The sequence below is a fragment of the Parastagonospora nodorum genome (assembly GCF_000146915.1).
Source record: "Parastagonospora nodorum SN15 chromosome Unknown scaffold_19, whole genome shotgun sequence".
Lineage (NCBI taxonomy): Eukaryota > Fungi > Ascomycota > Dothideomycetes > Pleosporales > Phaeosphaeriaceae > Parastagonospora > Parastagonospora nodorum.
In genome coordinates this window covers 323,174-339,607 of record NW_001884567.1, presented here as the reverse complement: position 1 = coordinate 339,607, position 16,434 = coordinate 323,174, and the positions used below count along the sequence as shown (strand labels likewise).

Here is a 16,434-nt window from a genome sequence, read left to right as displayed (position 1 = left end):
ACACCGACTTCTGAAGCCATTCACAACTTTTCGCAACTTTTCGTATGTAGTTTCTCTTGCTTCAAATACCACCAAAGCGGCATTGTAGTACTGACTGTGTACTGCGACTGCGTCCAAATCAATTGCATCCTGAGTGTCCGGATAGAGAAGAAGATCCTGTGCTCGGGTAACTGGTCGTGAATGATGAATTTAGCATGAGGCTAGGCGAGTCATGCGAACCATCGTTCCCTCAAGCTCCCCGCAGTCGCGAACCTCTCTCCTCCACCACTCACCATGTAGACCATAAACTCCCAGTGAACGCAACTACACATCTCAATGCCTACGCGCGCAATCGAAGCCATCTTCTACACGCGCTTCCACCATGAAAAGGGTACGCCGGCCCTTCCCACAATCTTGCACCCAAAAGCTAATGCGCGCATCAGGTTCTCGCGTACTCCACCAAGTCCCGCCGGGCAGCATAACGCCCTCGCCCAAGCCGTCTAAATCCGACCTCGCGGAGACTTTGTTTCCCTTCTCCTCTGTGACGAGCTACCTGATCCCCAGTCAGCACTTTTGCGACCGCCTGCTCACCTTCGTCGTCAATCATCATCGCATTATTGGCTACCCGGTATGCATACAAGGCGCGAAGTACAGTCGCAATGAATTCATCTTCAACTTTGCGCTTGTGATTGGGGAGAGCGAGGTCGATTGGGCGTGTTATGGCGAGGTGGTGAGAAAGCTTGGGAGGTTACTGAGGGGGTTGGAAGAACAGGGTGGATTCTTGAGTAAAGAGGAAGAAGGGGTGTGGGACATGGATGAAGTGGCTCAGGGAGATATCGGGGGCGGAAGTAAGGTGTATGCCCTGTGCGAGATGGTGTTGGAAGATCTGAACAATTATGCCGAGTGCATGATACCAATCGGTACGTCTAGATATCCCACAAGGCATGCAATGCTAACAGCAACACATAGACGACTCGAACACAATCAACCTCAAACTCTTCCCTACCCGCCCTCCTCCACCCCCCATCTCCTCGCACCAGGTCCCCCTCCTCACAATCTCCCTCTCCTCCCTGCAATCCCCCATATCCTCGGACTTGACTCTCAACCGCATCCTGCCCTACATCAACGGCGTGCACAGCATCGCGCGCATCGCGGCCCTCGCCGACACAGATCTGTCCCTCACGCGCCGCGCCATCCAACACCTCGTGTACTACGGCTGCCTCGTACTCCTCGACATATTCAGCTTCAGCGCCATATACGCGCCGACGGCGGAGATCGGAGGCTTCGTACTCGACCCAGACGTCAAAGATGAATGCGCGCGCTACATCCGCGTGCCGAGATTACGCCTCGGCAGCGCAGCGACGGCCTCTACTACTATACTCGAACACCCCTCCCCCTCCTCACCCACCGCAGCATCTACAGACGACGACAAGGAAGAAGAATGGCACATCCCACACACGACGTTGATCCACCTCTATACCTCCCTGCGCCAAGGCCTCACGCTGAAAAATTGGGTCCTGGCTAACCTCTCCCACCTCCCTGGCATCGACGTCCGGCGCCTGATTACCTTTGGCGTGATAAAAGGCTTCGTGTACCGCGTGCACAAATACGCGATTGCGAGCACGAGCGCGGGGTCGACGGCGCCGCCGACGAGTCTGGCTACGTCGACGAGGGAGGAGACGGGTGCTGAGGGCATGGGCATGGGCACGGAGAATGCGCTGCCGATGCTGCGCTTTCTCGACGGCTTGTGCTGCTTTGATCAGATTTGCGTGGAGTTGGGGGTGCCGGAGCGGACGGTGGAGGGGAGGGTGAAGGGGTTGGGGGAGGGGCTGGGGGTTATTGTTCAGCGGTGAAGAGACGTCCGTGTTCGTTGGGAAATGTTGGAGGGGTTCGCTTGGGGCGGTAGGGTGTTTGTCATGTTCAAGTACTCCGCACGCGGTAGGTAGATGTAAGCATAGCTCGACCTTGAACATCATGGGTAATCCCACTCCTCTTCTCCAATATACATTGCCCGTCCAAATACCAGCGTTAACATCACATTCGCATGCAAGTCCTCACCAAGAAGCAAAGATTTGCATGCCGACGGATTGGGCCTTGGAACCAGACGCCTGGTAAGGCCTTGTTACTAATCAGGATGAGATGATCGTTCCGTGGAGGATGCGCTTCGGACAAAGTTGAGAGAGCTTAGAGCTTGACGGAGAAAGAGGGACGACCATCAATAGAAATCCAGAGATTGAAGTGTGGATTAGTGAAGAATATGAGCGAGGTGAAAGTGTAAGGAGTGGACGCATAGGAGAGGAATTGTGTCGAAATTGATGTACAGATGGTAGAAACGACAGCCGCCAGTACCAGTTTACAGTGGGTAAGTAGCAGTGTGATAGCCTTGACAAGTTTGCGATTGTGTCAGGTTGGTGTTGTGTCATTGGAATTTACTCTCCATTTGAGGTGGATGACATTGTGTATGTCTCACCTCTCGAGTGTCCATACGTGGCGTCGAACATCACAGAGCCTTGCCGTCTACAACATCTCTGGTGATGATGTCAAGTCATCTCGGCTGCAACACTACGCCCCAGTGCCCCAAGGGCTACACTCAACCGAGTTGGTGACACTCACGATCTACACACAAAGCCTCATCTACACACATGCAAATCTTCACGCCGTGTCCGCCGTCCCACAAGGCTGTACAATAGCATTGTTTCCGCCCAAGGCAGACTGCAACAAACAAACGCCATCCATATTGGGGCGCGGATAGGGCTGAGACATGGCGGTTGTACAAGCTAATCAAGTAAATAGCGTTTATTCGATCGGAGATTTGTTTGTGAGTGTGGCACGGGGCCAGTGAGCCTTCCGCCGCATGGTCATCGGTGAAGTAGAGATTTTTCCCGCCTTGCTTTTGTTAGGAGAGATCGATGTGTGTTGTCAGGAATGTTGGAGCTCGGCTGTGTCTGGGTGGGTCGATGGATTTTCTTCTTTGATCGTGATTGATTCCGTGGCGTTAGCGGGTGGTGGACAAGCGCTTCGGGCTTGTTGGTGGCTTTGCTTCGTGAATGCTGGACACCTGTCCATGATACGCAAGCTACGGGACTCCACTATCCCGCGACTAGTCAAAGGCTGTGTTGTAGTAGACAAAGGATGTCGGCGACGTACTTGTGGTCTAATGTACATCTGCCGGAAGCATGCATGGCCAGCATCGATAGCGTTGAGTTGGGATGCCATTGTTCAGAAGCCGTGCCACCAGACCACTTACCTGTAAGTAGTTAAGCAGGCTACGTGGTGGTGTTGGCTTTAGCATTTGCCAAAGAAAGCATGTCAGTAAGCGCCCGTGGACTTCGGCGCGGGGCAGTAGCGGCTTCGTGTGAAAAGTGATCCTCAAAAGGCATTGTCCAGAGAAGTGGGGGCATGTGGCTTTGAGGCTCAGATGTTGCAGAGTTGTGATCGGTGAGGTTGATACCTTGATCAGAGTCAGTGACAAGAGACAACTGAAGCCTGTCAAGCAGACCCGATCTGCAACCACATGGCTAACATTTACAATAGCATTGTCGGTCAGAAAACAGGCCTCTCGCTCTGAGGATCTGTACGCCCACGGCGCGTGTTGGCGCGGCTAATTACATGCGCGCTAGTGGCACATGCTCATCCAGAAGACGGCGCGTTGCCGCATGCAGATATCGAGCAAGGTATCTGCTTGCTGAAGGAGAAGGTTTCAATAGCAATTGGGTTTATGGCGCGGATGTCGTACCGAATTAAGGGCATTTGACAATTGGTATCTCGAAGCGAGGAAAACGCCCGTGGAGGGTCGGCGTATGGCTACGCATCCGAGCGTCTGGTAGCTGGAGTTTGCGGCTTGCCAATCTGGAGATGGGCTAACGAGTCAGGGCATCGATAACGACGATCGTGCAGCGCTCTGGGGTGGTTCTAAACGTGGACACCATGTTTGCCCGCGACGATTGTGCGCTCGTGCAGCACTGCATGCTGCTGGCATATAGGGACGGGCCGTCACACTGTATTCGTGATGACTTGGTGGCAGGCGGCCACGTCTATGCGAGATGAAGGGGGCCAAGGTGCGGAGATAAAGCAAACAGTCAGACGGGCGAATGTTTTCAGCTGTGCCGCAACGGTGCAGCGTCCTGAAGGCTCGCAGCTCGCAGGGTAGACTGCGTGTGGAAGGTGGTGCATTAGCACGCGGAATGTGGAGGCCTTACGTTGGCCTTTGCAACGACTGTGCATGGTTCGGTCGAGAGGGTGATAAGCAGGCGAGGGAAGTAGGCAGTCAGTTGTCAGTCGTCGTCCAGGCTGACCAGACGACAGTCGGCAGTAAGCAAACATGTCAACATCGCATCGGCCCACAGCGGCGGGCTTTGTGAGGATCCGATGTTGTGTGTCGTTGGAGCCGTGGGCGAGTCGATCCCGCAGTTAGCAGTCATCTAGTCGCACCCCTCGGCGCTTAGTAGCGCGCTGTCTTCAGCCATCCCTGGAGCTTGAGGCCATCGTGTGCGACGATTGGAGGGCATCGCCAAGGCACAGGCTTGCCGACAGGCTGTAGCGGGCGGGCATGCACTGAGCGAGCAGTTCGTTACACCAGCTCTCCACGCCCTGCTTGTTGGCCTGCGCTCACGGTACGAAGCTGCCTGTTGCATCTCCACCCAGGCAAAGACGCACACACGCACACGAAACTAAACACACACTCCCTCCAATTCCTCTTCATTCGGCAGCCGGCCTGCTCCAGCGTCTAAAAGCCTCTTCCCCTTCCTCTTCTTCTAATACACCCGTCTGGCCAGCGCTGCCCCCTCGTCCAGTGCTTTCGCGCCGCGCATCCCCTCCTGATTCGTCCCTGCCAGCGGACCCGTCGCTCAGCCTTGCGCACGTCAAACATCGCAGGGTGTTGGCGCGATAGTTCAGGCAGCCTGTCTCTCGACCGCCAGCAGCCTACGCGGCGGTTGAAGTTTCGCGGCGCAGTCCCGGCGCAGTTTCCGTGAGGTTGTGGTGAAGCATGGCAACCGCGACCCAACTCATGCCTTCTCCAACCGGCCACCTGAAGTCTGCCTTCAGTCCCTACACCGACTCGCCCAGCTCGCCAGCCCCATTCGCCCACGTCTTCTCAAATAGGTGCGGGACCCCCATGCTGCGACGCTGTTCAGAGTCGAACGCGAGTGCTAATGGAGTCGCCAAGATCTTCCAACACGTCTGACCATCTTGTCCCCCCTCCCAGCCCGTATCCTGCCACCGTTGACCCGTCGCCCGTCGACAGCAATGGCACCGTCAACACCGACCACACCGAGGTAGACGCTGCGACCCTGCGTTGAGCAATGGCGGGGCTAACCAACCCCACCACAGATTGAGGACGATGCGCAAGAGAACCACGTGAGCGACGACAGCATGAGCGACGTGCGGTCGCCGGGCACCGACGACATCGTGAGCCCGGCGAGCCAGAGCAGCCGCCCCGAGATGGTATGCACTGCGCGGGCGCGAGGCGTGATGCACGCAATTGTCTGACTTGCCCACCAGCCCACGCGACTCGACACGACGCTCCCAGTGCGGACGCGCGCAGACTCGGACGATGCGCCCCAGTCCGTCATTCACGCGCCTGCCCATTTCAAACAATTTGTACGTTTCGAGTCCAACATGGTTGCACTACCTAGGCGCTGATTGCGGAACCAGGAACGTGTGAGCATGTCCGGCGCGTCCTCGAGTGCAAACAACTCGGACAACACTGCCGTCGTGTCCCCCTCAACACCAGAGGCCAACATGATTCCTGATCTCGACGACAAGGTTCGTCATGCCCACCGTGCGCTAGCTGAAGCTATAGAGGCTGAACATGCACAGCACAATTATGCCCACACCGCTCCCATCGACACCAGCGTCCCCGCCGGCCCTCCTGACCGTAGCACACCACGTGCACAAACACGCCAAGAGTTTGAAGAAGACAACAGGCGGCGAAGTGTGCGGAGGAGCGTGAGTCTTGCTGGTATGTCATCTTCAAGTCGGCACTGTGCAATGCTGATAGTCGAAGATATCGCCGAGAACGACGACAATGCAGCTGCGGAATCGTCGGCAAGCTCCGCCATTGACCAGGATGAAACCATGTCATTGCAGTCTCACGATGAATCTGCAGGAGCCCAAACAATGGGCGAGGCTCTGCACGGCATCAACGAGACGGAGAGGGAGATCGCTGCGTTGCACAGCGCATTGGACGAGTGCTGGATCCTCTGCAACTCCCTCGCAAAATTGAGCCAGCACCACAGGACCCGCATGTTTCACTACTCTGGCGGAAGTGCTGACGTACAGGAACACGCTTGGAGGACGTGCTGGAAGCTGTGTCAGAAACTCTACGAGAGCCGAGCCGAGCATCCTTCGGCACAGATCAAACCAACCCTCGAGTTATGCCGGGACTTTTGTCAGGCATTGTTTGACGTGCGGCAACGGGGGGACGAAGCATCCGACTCGGTATTGAGGGTCAGCTTCGAACTGAACAATCACCTTTACAATGCACATGACCGTACGCTGCCAGAGACGTTCCGAGAACGCACTTTGGACTTTTACCTGACGTTATGCCACCGTCTGATGAAGCAACGGACATCACTGCCAGAAGAGACGGATTCACTACTGCACGCCTGCTGGTCGCTAGCCGAGATGCTTTTCAGTCTTCGACAGAACAGTCGCGATGGAAAGCCCGCGGACGAGGAGTTGCTAGGGTCAGCCATACAAGCATGTTGGGAGCTGTGTGACCTCTTCCGCGAAGGTTGGTCACTTAAGTGGCGACCAGACCGGGGCACTCCACGACCCTCGCAATACGCCTTCTCGAGTGGACGTTCGTCTGCGTCACGTTCCAACATCGCTTACTCAGAGCGATCGGAGCGATCGTCTAGCGTGAACGATTCCTACCACTCCGCGATAGCCTCGAGGATGCAGACACCTATGCAGCCAGAGACGCCTACTACCATCTTCGACGATCGGGAAGACTTCTCACCCGCAGAACAAGAGCCCAATGTCCCGAACATTCTCGTCTTGGGTCCTGAAGCTGGCATGACGCGCACTCATGATCGCTGGTCTTCCTCATCCTCCAACCTCTCCACCTACTCCGATGCTTCTATTCACACATCTTCCACAGCCACCGCTAGCCGCGAAGACCACAACCTAATCCGACTGAAAGGCCTCATCATCAAAGCAGCCATGCAAACAGGTTACAGTCGGCAAATCCCATTACCGGATTTCCTGCGCGCCCTCCCCTCCAACAGCTTCGGAACAATCCCTTGGCAGAGTCAGCTTTTCGACAACTACAGGAAGCTAGTTCTTACAGACCCGACGCTAAGGACCGTTCACAACCAACCACCCCGCAGGCTGACGGCTCTTGAAATCGGCCGATCGGTGCAATGGCTCGCGCGCAGTGAGCAGTTCAAGTGGCTGCGTGAACTGTACCGCTTTGTCTTTGGCAACTACCCCGAAGACACTAGTCAGCGCAACCTCATTATTAATGCCTAGCATGGTTCTTTCTTCACAAACTTTCTCCACGACTCGTTCACGCCCCACGTCTTTGTTTGCTGGTTAGGGTTCTTGTTTCGGACTATTTTCGTCGTTCCCGCCATATACCCCCTACGCTCTCTTCTGTGCGCGGAATCACCTATCTATCTACATAAGGCATATCTGGAATCACATTTTTTCGGCGATGTTGTAGATTATGACTATGCTACCGACTTCGCTTCTGTGTACACTATTTATTGATATATCTATTTTTACATATGCATGCTGGATGCGAACGTGTGGTCTGTGCTTATAGTATCGCGTCTTGCTTGCTTGTATCTACCCACCTTGGGCCTGTTTGATGGAAGTGTTGAGAGAAAGGTTCTTTGGTGTTATCAACGAGCTTGAATCGCCCTACTTATCTGCACACGCAAAGCTCTGTGTATTGAGCGTCTGGTTGGACTGAGCCTTGCTCTTCCCAACGTGCAATACATATACTGCTGCCGTTGCTTCTGCTCGTACATGCAGGCGACCATACGACAACGCGACAAAAGCTCAACCTGAACGCTCATCTTTGAACGCCACGGCGCTTCCCTTGCTTTCCCCGCAGCCCTCCTTCCGAACCGTCTTCATCCCCATTCTTTCGTTTCCAGCCAGATCCCATGCTGTGCACGGGGCTAGGCGAGACAACTCCTCTATCACTCGGTCTCATCGCTCGTTCGAGTTCCTGTATCTCATCCAGCGACAGCAACGACGTTTCTCCCGCCACAGAATGTAAGATGCGCGGAAGGCCAAGGGCATCTGGCGCAGCTCCTTTGTCCAAGGACATGACCAGCAGGCGTTGAACAGCTTGGTGATATGGTTTACTAGAGCGCCCTTCTTGGAGGCCTTGATGCATGGCCTTGAGGATCCTGTCCCATACGGTGATGTTGTTGCGCACCACGGCATTCGGTTGCAAGCCGTGTTCGAGAAGAAGACCGTACTGCTCGATACGAGGCAGGATCGTGCCATCTGCGGTGTACTGCACCATTTCGCGCAGGAAATGGTCGAGCCAGCCGTGCGTTGAGTGGTCGCGGTAGATTTTAGTGATGTCGGCGCCTGACAGGAGAAACTCGCGGAGTATATTGTCCTGCAGTTTTTGCGCGAAGGGGAGGAAGTCGAGGTAATTTGTAACTAGGGTTCTGAGGAAGAGCACGAAGAATGTCGTGTTGTGTGTGCTCATGTTTGGGTTTAATCCGAATGTGAAGAGTCGTTGGAGGTATTTTAATCTGTTTGCTAGGCCGTCTTTTGACATGGCTTGCTCACGTTTGAACAGCTTTGCCCAGTGGAACTTGTTGTGGTTGAGCCTAATGGGCTGTTGGAAGAATGCTCCGAAAACGCCCCAGCATTGCTCTATACCAGGTCTATCCATTAATTGAATTGATAAATCCAAGAATGCGGTCCAACTCGAGGCACCCTCAACTTCAGCGTTTGGATCAGCCCCAAAATCGAGCAGGGACTGCACCATTGATAGTACAGGGGGACTTCTAAATGCCATCTCGGGGTGTGGGGTGTTTGCTTCGTCTTGATCGTGGCTATCAGATACCGGAGGTAAACAAGGGTCAAATGTCTCATGCGCCTCCAGTGGACATACTATTGCGTGTTTCAAAATCATGTTGAGATCGAGTATAGCACCATCTTGTCGAAAGCGATAGCGCAAGTATTCCGTGTGACCAACAGACATTGCGAAGCGAACTATGTAGCAATGGATTCTGCAGTGTATATGCGACTCGTTTGGCCGGGCATTCCAATGCAGAGCTTCAGCTTGGTCGATAATAGCAAAGCTATGAGTGGTATCTCTCGTCTCTTGCGCGGCGTGAGCTGCGAATTCGATCGCGGTTTTGACATTATCCATGGATGGATGCAGGTCAATAGACATGCATGTAGCTATAAGAGCACGACTAATAGCCATTGGCACATTGAGATCACGGGGCGCCCATGATTGTAGCAGGTCTGCCATCCGCGGTGATTTCAGAAAGTCCCGTAGCGTCCGATGTAAGAAGTCCACTGTAGTCCGTCTTTGTATCGCGCGAGATGAAGATGGCTCTAGAAGGCCTTTGAATCGCCCGTTCAATTGCCTCTCTGTCTGAAGAACTGCTCGTTCGACCTTGGTGTCGTTCCAAAGCCTTGAAGGGTATTTGAAATAGGAGGCCGAATTGTTCTTCTCTAAGAAGTGGTACTGCATCATGCTCAGAGGACGATTGGTCCTCAGAGCAGCAAGAAAAGTAGCAGCCATTGTAGTGCGGTAAAAGCCCTGAACGGAGCCAAGAATGTGCTCAAAGAACGGTTCGAGATCAACTGGTATAGTTCGGAGGCGCTCGTGAAGTGTAGATACTGGATCGTCATTGATGATGCCATCGCGTAAGGAGCGTACGACCAGGCGGACCCAGAGAAATACTCCTTGTGCACGTTCAACGATGTCCTGTATCATATCATTGAAAAGACGTGGCTCAAAATCGGAATGGGTGGTGTAGGACATTAAATTATCATGTGCAAAGGTCTCGATGTCCTTCCTTGTGTATTCATGCAGCCTAAGCATGCATGGGTTCGATCGTCCAAAAGCGTCCTGAAAACTGTTCCAAGGTCTGCTCGAGAGGCAGAGCTTTATATTGGGACAACCAACAAAGTTCTGCATTGTGTCGATGACATCCCAGCTGTCGCCAAAATATTCATCGAGACCATCGATGTGAAAATAAAACTTCGCAGCTACCGGGGGCAGCGCTTGGAAAGCGGCGATGGTCTTTTGGAGCTCTCCCAAGGTCCAAGGTCTGACCGATTTCATATCGACATGCTGTTCGTTCCATCTCTCAGGACATAGGGCCGGTATCAACTCTGGGCACGTACGGAGTATGTGATAAAGCAGTGTCTGTAAGAGCCCTTCCAAGGACTTCTGCATCTCTTCGCCGGGATTCCAGAAGTAGAAGCTTGCTCGTACGAGGGTAGCGTTGCCGGCCCAAGCATTGAGGTGCTTGTCAGTTTTGGCTTGGCTGTAAAGATATTTCATCAAAGTTGACTTTCCGCACCCTATCAACGGCCCTATTAATTGTATTCAAGAAGGAAACAAGTAGTAGAGCTTACCTGGTTTGCCAGTGACCCAGTAGATCCCACTACCAGACTGCAACCACTCAGTGAATGGGATTGTCCGATGAAGTCCTGCAAGCTGGCCCATGTTGATGTCAAAAATCCAATCAAATGTCCTTTGGTGAGCCTCTTTGATCGCTTCCATTCGCGTTTCCATGCACTCATATCTCAGGCTCTGAAGAATAGTATGACCATGGGACACTTGCCGAACTTCATAGGATACTTTAAAAAGCATATCATGTAGTTTTTTCCAGTATTCATGGTCAAATGAAAGGCCAGCACTGTGTTGTTTGATGATCGAAAGCTGTGTGTCCAACGCCTGGATTTGGTTGGTGATCTGGTAGCCACTCCGCTCATTCTGCTTTCTCCACTCCTGAACGAGCTTTGATAAGTGTATCTGGTAGTCACTGAACAGACCTAAGCAGTTTCCCAGAATATTTGATACCTAACTCACTTTGTATCTGAAATCAAATGCAGTGAGAGTTGATTTCTCAGTAGTTCCAGTCTCGACTTCAGTTCGTCAATCATCTCTTTCTTCCATATACACTTCAATGCCTTGCGGAAACTCTTCCACTTGGTCGGCCCGCTGATGGACGCCTGACCGTTCTTCTGAATGTCAGCCACCGCTTCCACCAGCTCGTGGGCGACATTGCTAGAAGCCTTGGCGATGTCATATAGTCTGTCTGAGACGCGTGTGTCGGCACTGATTCGGCTGCTGAAGTACTTTATGTCTCGAGCAACAACGTTAAGGTCAACGAGTTCGATTGAGAGGCCTGAGGCAGATCGATGGATTTCTCGGCTTTTGGAGACAAGAGCTGACCCGAAAGTTATGAATTGAATAATGTTGCCTGCCAAGCCAATCGCAGCGAGACCTTCCGCCATCTTTGTCTGCAGCGTAGCTGCATTCTTCGAGATTCGACGAAAGCGCCTTCCTCGTTCCTATAAGGCAAGCTCATGGCGGGGCTGAGTTCGGGCTATGCTACTCGTATCGGGCGACATCCGTAGCCAATGGTACAGAACCATTGGAAAGGCTACCGAGTTCACCGGAAACTTATCATCATCAGAGCAGGCACTCTTCCGCCTCGTCGCGTAGGTCACGAGAAGACGATGCATGTTGTATTCGCTCGATAGTGATACTGTTATGCACAAGAGCGATGGTTCGATGACAATGAGAAAGGAGCACGATCGGGGTATCGATAGCGCAATGGCGATGACACACGTGCTATCGCGCCAGCGCGCTTTCTTAGCGCGACGCGTCTCTTACCACCACGGCTCCAAGGTTCAGCGAACCGGCGCCTCAATCTTTCAATCTGCAAGCAATGACTCTTGCAAAGCTATAGCCCAAAACTTGTTCAAGCAGGACTCTAACTGAACATAGAGCAATCACTCGCGGGCTGTCTACACTACACGTTGCATCATCCAACAAACCCCTGCATCATCTCAAGAGTTTCCGAGAGGCACGTCATGGCTCGCAAAATGTCTCTAGAAGAGTACCAGGAGCTTGGGAGAAGATATTACAAGCTCAAAGAGTACAAGAATGCTGTCGAAGCCTTCACAAACGGCATCGAAATCATGCCCACCCTCAGCCTCTTCGACCATCGCGCAGCAGCATATGACAGACTAGAAGACTATAATGCCGCAGTCAAAGATGGCAGGGAGATGATCAAGATCAACAAGCAAGATGTGAAGGGGTATTTGAGGACAGCAAGCATACTCGAGAAGATGGAGAAGCTGGAAACAGCGCTGGGGATTTACAAGTATGGCATGAAGAACGTGGCAGTAACTGACAAGTACTTCAAGGTATGTCGGTTAGTGATTTGTACTCGAGCTGAAGCCTAACCTCATTACAGCTGCTGCAACAACTCCACGACAAGACTACGCGCAAACTATCACCCGCAAAGTCCGTCGACCCCCTCACCATTCTCCCCGTCGAACTCGCCGAGATAGTACTCGAATACATGACTTTCAGACAGTTGGTCAACTGCATGCGCGTCAGCAGAGGATGGCGAGATTACGTCGCAAATCTGCCACGGCTATGGATGCACCTCGATCTCTCCGGCGCACGCCGCCCCGTCCCTCGCAAATTTGTCGACAAAGCCGTCCGGCGCTCTGAAAACCGTCTGACGCGAGTCACTATACACCGTTTCGAACACATCGATATTCTCAAAAACGTCGCGGTCGCATGCAAGAACCTGACAGATCTCGAGTTCATAAGCCTGCCACACGCCATGTCCTCCACGTTCATCGACATCGTACAATGTGCTCCGAATCTCAGCAAACTCGTCATTTACCCGCAAATCTCCATGGATACTTTAACGCAAATCATGCAAACGCGGCCGACACTCCGGCACGTCGATTTCCACGAAGTTCAATCATCCCGCCATTCCGCATTATGGAACGACCCCTTCTCCTCTCTCGAACACATAACCTTGCATTTCCCCGGCGTCCTTCTTCCGACAACCCCGGTAATGCTAACCAACCTGTTCACGAGCACGCCCAATCTCAAATACCTAGACCTGGTCGCAAATAGAATCCACAACGCCACGTTCCTAGATGGATTGCATAAGCTTCCATTGGAAACGCTCATCCTCAAGACGGTACACACCAACTTCTCTACCCTCCCATCAACATTGCAAAAGTTCTCGCTCAATTACACAGTCGACAGTGACCTTGTTCCAGCAGACACTCCGGGACTGCTGCGTTCTCGCCTCCAGGACCTTACGCACCTGAGTCTCTTCGAGGTGAACAATGTCAATGCAGACCGTATTGAGGAACTGCTCGATCTTTACACCGACGAGGATGCCCAACTGCATACCCTCCAAGGCGCCGCGCCCCTGCAATCCCTGACATTCCGCGGCTTGCCCAGCGACGACAACGTAGGCTTCTTCAACAAGAAGACGAACAGTCTTTTTGCGCGCTCACCACGGGTTTTGACGCCGGCGCTGCAGCATTTGGATCTCGCGAAGCAGGCGGTCGGCGACGACGATGTTGAGCACTTGTTGGAACATGAGGTGACGGGGCTGAGGAGTGTTGATTTCAGTTACTCGTACATTACAGGCGCTAGTATAAAGATGCTGGTGGATAAGTTGCCGGGTCTGAAGAGCATCTATGCGGACAATTGTTCCAGGATTAGTGGTCGGGATGCAATTGAGTATGCGAGGCGAAAAGGCGTGTTTGTGAGTTGTACCATGGGGGAGGGAAAAGGTGGGAAGAAGATTAGATACGGTTGACAATGGATCACTCAGCAACAGCAAGACGAACCAGAACATCACACGATCAATCACATCAAAGCACAAATTTCAAAAGTTTGAATACTCCATTTCTGACGCCTATCCCAATCCATCCCAATGCACCTCCAAAAATATCGATAGCGCCCTCGAAGCCATCGGCTGTGGTATCATAGTTCGTAACAGGTCATATCCAACGTAGTTTGTGTGAAACGCTCGAAGAGTTAAAACGCCTTTGCAATGCTTCCGAGACGCCTTCGCTGAATATGGCAACCAAAGCCGATTGTGATTGACAAATGTTCCGAGGGTAGATGTGGAGAGTCCGTATTACAGGATCGCGTCACATACCCAAACGAGATGTGATACTTACCAACTTACCGTTGCGCGTAGAGCTGGATGATATGGACCGGCTCCGTTGCGCAAGCCGGTAATGATGTTATGTGTGGCCGCAGTATGTTTGCGGGACATCGCTTTTCCTCCTTGTGCGTCTAGTCGCGCACTTGTCTTGTTCATTCGCGAAGAAGATTTAGCGGATGGTCATCTGCTTGACGACGCTGGGCTTCATGGAAGCAGAGCCGGCGGCGGCGACTGAGGGCTGGCCGGGCTTCTTCTCGAAGACCTTCCAGAATTTGAGGGACTCGTCGGCGGCGGCAGTGGCAAGCATCTGGCCGTCGGGGCTGAGGCAGCTGTGGAGGACACGAGACTCGTGGGCCGGAATCTCCATGTTCTTGACACCGGTAGGGTAGCTCCAGATGCTGAGGCTGTTGTCGGGGAAGCCACCGCTGCTGACAATCTCCTTGTAGTGGGTGCTCCAGCGGAGGCTGGTGACCTGGGAGTCGGTGGCGATGTGGTTGATGCGGGCACCGGTGGTGGTGTTCCAGAAGTAGATCTGACGGTCGTTGGAGCCACCGCCAGTGGCGAGGAGGTTGGATTGCCATGGGCACCAAGAAAGAGCCTTAACCGCGGCGCGGTGGTTGGTCTTGGTGAACTTGGGGGCGTTAAGAGCGCGCGCATCCCAGATGTTGACCATGTTGTCGTTTCCGCCGGTAGCGAGCTGGGCACCGTCGGCGCGCCACTCAAGACCGCAGACCTCTCCAGTGTGGGAGACGAGCTCGGCAATCTTGTGCTGTGCGATGCGGACATCGTGGTTGTAGACGAGACCAGAGCGAGCACCAGTGGAGAGAAGGTGCTTGTTCCATCCCATAACACCAACGCGGGTCTCGTGGCCGAACATGCTGCGGAGCTTGGTCTGCTCCTCAACGTCCCAGATCTGGACCTCGCCCGTACCGAGGCCAACGCCAACGTACGCACCGTCACCTGACCACTTCACAGAGGAGATGTAGGTGTCGGCGGGGCACTCGAGGAGTGAAGAGACCGAGCCAGAGTCGGCTGACCAGACATAGACGGAGCGCTCAAGACCAATGGCGACCTGGTTGCCAGAGGACCAGTCGAGCAGGTTCAGGTAGTAGTCATCAACGAGACCGGGAGCATCGAGGACACGCTCAGGTGCTGACGGAATGCGGCGGCGGCTCTGCGCGTTGACGCCAGCAGTAGACTTGAGAGGGCGGTTGTACTGGGAGCGGAGGTCGATGGGCTTGGACGATTCTGGGGGCGCGGGCTTGAACGCAAGAATGCGGGTGTTGGTGCTGATACCGCATGCTGATGCAAGAGTCGACTGGTATGCTGCTGCGCTGGGAGCAGGCTTTGTGCTGGCGCGGCTCTCCTCCTCATCGTCGTCAATGTTCAAGCCCTCCAACGAGAGGGTAACATCCTCCTCTGATCCGCGGCCGCCAAGATCGAAAGCACTTGCGGCGCTGGCGAGTACTGTTGATCCTTCACCCTTGGAGCTTGACTTTGGCCGCTGATCGAGCTTGCCGGTGCCAGCGCTGCAAATAGCTTCACTTGCTGTGCGGTTGGGAATGAAGCGGTCGGCGGAGTTGTATGCAATGCGAGTCTTGGTGGGCCTTGAGCGGATGGTGCTGTCCTTCTTTGCCTTGGCGGGTGTCTTCGTGGTGGCTGTAGTACCAGTTCCAGTGAGCGACCATTCTGATACCCCAAGTTCTAACCGGCGCGGTGACTGTGTGGTGCGGGCGATGTTCGACTTTGGTGAATCATGTGTCTTCTTGGAGATGGAGCGCTGGAAGCGGGACATGAGGTTGCCGCCATGGATAGACTCTTGTGCCTGCACATCAGGAGTCTGGGTTCGAGGGGTGCGGGGAGAGGGAGTCAATGGCATCCGACCGCCAGCGGTGCGGGTGGAGAAGACTGAAGAGCGACTCTTGACCGGAGTCAAGACTGCTGCGCTTGCCATGGCTGCTAGCTCTCAGCTGTATATGCATTAGCCGGATAGGGTATAAGTCTAGGCTGTATGTACATACATTATGGTGTACTTGGTGGTAAAGATTTGAATTAGACAATGCTGTAATCGATGCTCGGAAGTATTGATTCGAAAAGTAATTGCTTGCTGGCGGAGATAAGATGGAGAGGAGGGGAGTGCGGACTGTGGAAGTGTGGTGTGGTACTGAGCTTGCAGAATGGCAGGTAGGAGGAGCATTAAATATCGTTTGTTTACAGTTTGGGTTGGCCCAGCGACGAGCTGAGACTCCTAGGCGAGGCTGCCCAGAACATCAGAAACCATGACATCAGCCGCATT

The 16,434-nt window shown here is 53.6% G+C and overlaps 7 protein-coding genes across 7 annotated transcripts; 3 read left to right on the top strand and 4 right to left on the bottom strand.

The window, feature by feature from the left end:
• Positions 1-315: 315 nt before the first annotated feature.
• SNOG_11429 (hypothetical protein) lies at positions 316-1,832 on the top strand (the record flags this gene model as incomplete). Its single annotated transcript, XM_001801619.1, has 3 exons — positions 316-370; positions 423-899; positions 949-1,832. The coding sequence occupies 3 exons, from the start codon at positions 316-318 to the stop codon at positions 1,830-1,832; spliced, it is 1,416 nt and encodes a 471-aa protein (XP_001801671.1).
• Positions 1,833-2,974: 1,142 nt separating this feature from the next.
• Positions 2,975-3,195, bottom strand: SNOG_11428 (hypothetical protein; the record flags this gene model as incomplete). Its single annotated transcript, XM_001801618.1, has 2 exons — positions 2,975-3,037; positions 3,127-3,195. The coding sequence occupies 2 exons, from the start codon at positions 3,193-3,195 to the stop codon at positions 2,975-2,977; spliced, it is 132 nt and encodes a 43-aa protein (XP_001801670.1).
• A 1,792-nt stretch (positions 3,196-4,987) lies between these two features.
• On the top strand, positions 4,988-7,455 carry SNOG_11427 (hypothetical protein; the record flags this gene model as incomplete). Its single annotated transcript, XM_001801617.1, has 5 exons — positions 4,988-5,158; positions 5,311-5,424; positions 5,482-5,580; positions 5,635-5,941; positions 5,981-7,455. The coding sequence occupies 5 exons, from the start codon at positions 4,988-4,990 to the stop codon at positions 7,453-7,455; spliced, it is 2,166 nt and encodes a 721-aa protein (XP_001801669.1).
• A 547-nt stretch (positions 7,456-8,002) lies between these two features.
• Positions 8,003-11,436, bottom strand: SNOG_11426 (hypothetical protein; the record flags this gene model as incomplete). Its single annotated transcript, XM_001801616.1, has 5 exons — positions 8,003-8,932; positions 9,068-9,168; positions 9,505-10,497; positions 10,552-10,961; positions 11,009-11,436. 5 exons carry the CDS (start codon positions 11,434-11,436, stop codon positions 8,003-8,005), a joined length of 2,862 nt encoding a protein of 953 aa, XP_001801668.1.
• A 594-nt stretch (positions 11,437-12,030) lies between these two features.
• SNOG_11424 (hypothetical protein) lies at positions 12,031-13,784 on the top strand (the record flags this gene model as incomplete). Its single annotated transcript, XM_001801615.1, has 3 exons — positions 12,031-12,354; positions 12,405-12,813; positions 13,108-13,784. 3 exons carry the CDS (start codon positions 12,031-12,033, stop codon positions 13,782-13,784), a joined length of 1,410 nt encoding a protein of 469 aa, XP_001801667.1.
• A 99-nt stretch (positions 13,785-13,883) lies between these two features.
• Positions 13,884-14,249, bottom strand: SNOG_11423 (hypothetical protein; the record flags this gene model as incomplete). The annotated part of the gene is made up of 2 exons (XM_001801614.1): positions 13,884-13,943; positions 14,160-14,249. 2 exons carry the CDS (start codon positions 14,247-14,249, stop codon positions 13,884-13,886), a joined length of 150 nt encoding a protein of 49 aa, XP_001801666.1.
• A 58-nt stretch (positions 14,250-14,307) lies between these two features.
• On the bottom strand, positions 14,308-16,250 carry SNOG_11422 (hypothetical protein; the record flags this gene model as incomplete). The annotated part of the gene is made up of 2 exons (XM_001801613.1): positions 16,160-16,250; positions 14,308-16,108 (listed from the first exon to the last, which is right to left on the bottom strand). Exon 2 carries the CDS (start codon positions 16,090-16,092, stop codon positions 14,308-14,310), a length of 1,785 nt encoding a protein of 594 aa, XP_001801665.1. The 5' UTR covers positions 16,093-16,108; positions 16,160-16,250.
• Between the last annotated feature and the right edge of the window lie 184 nt (positions 16,251-16,434).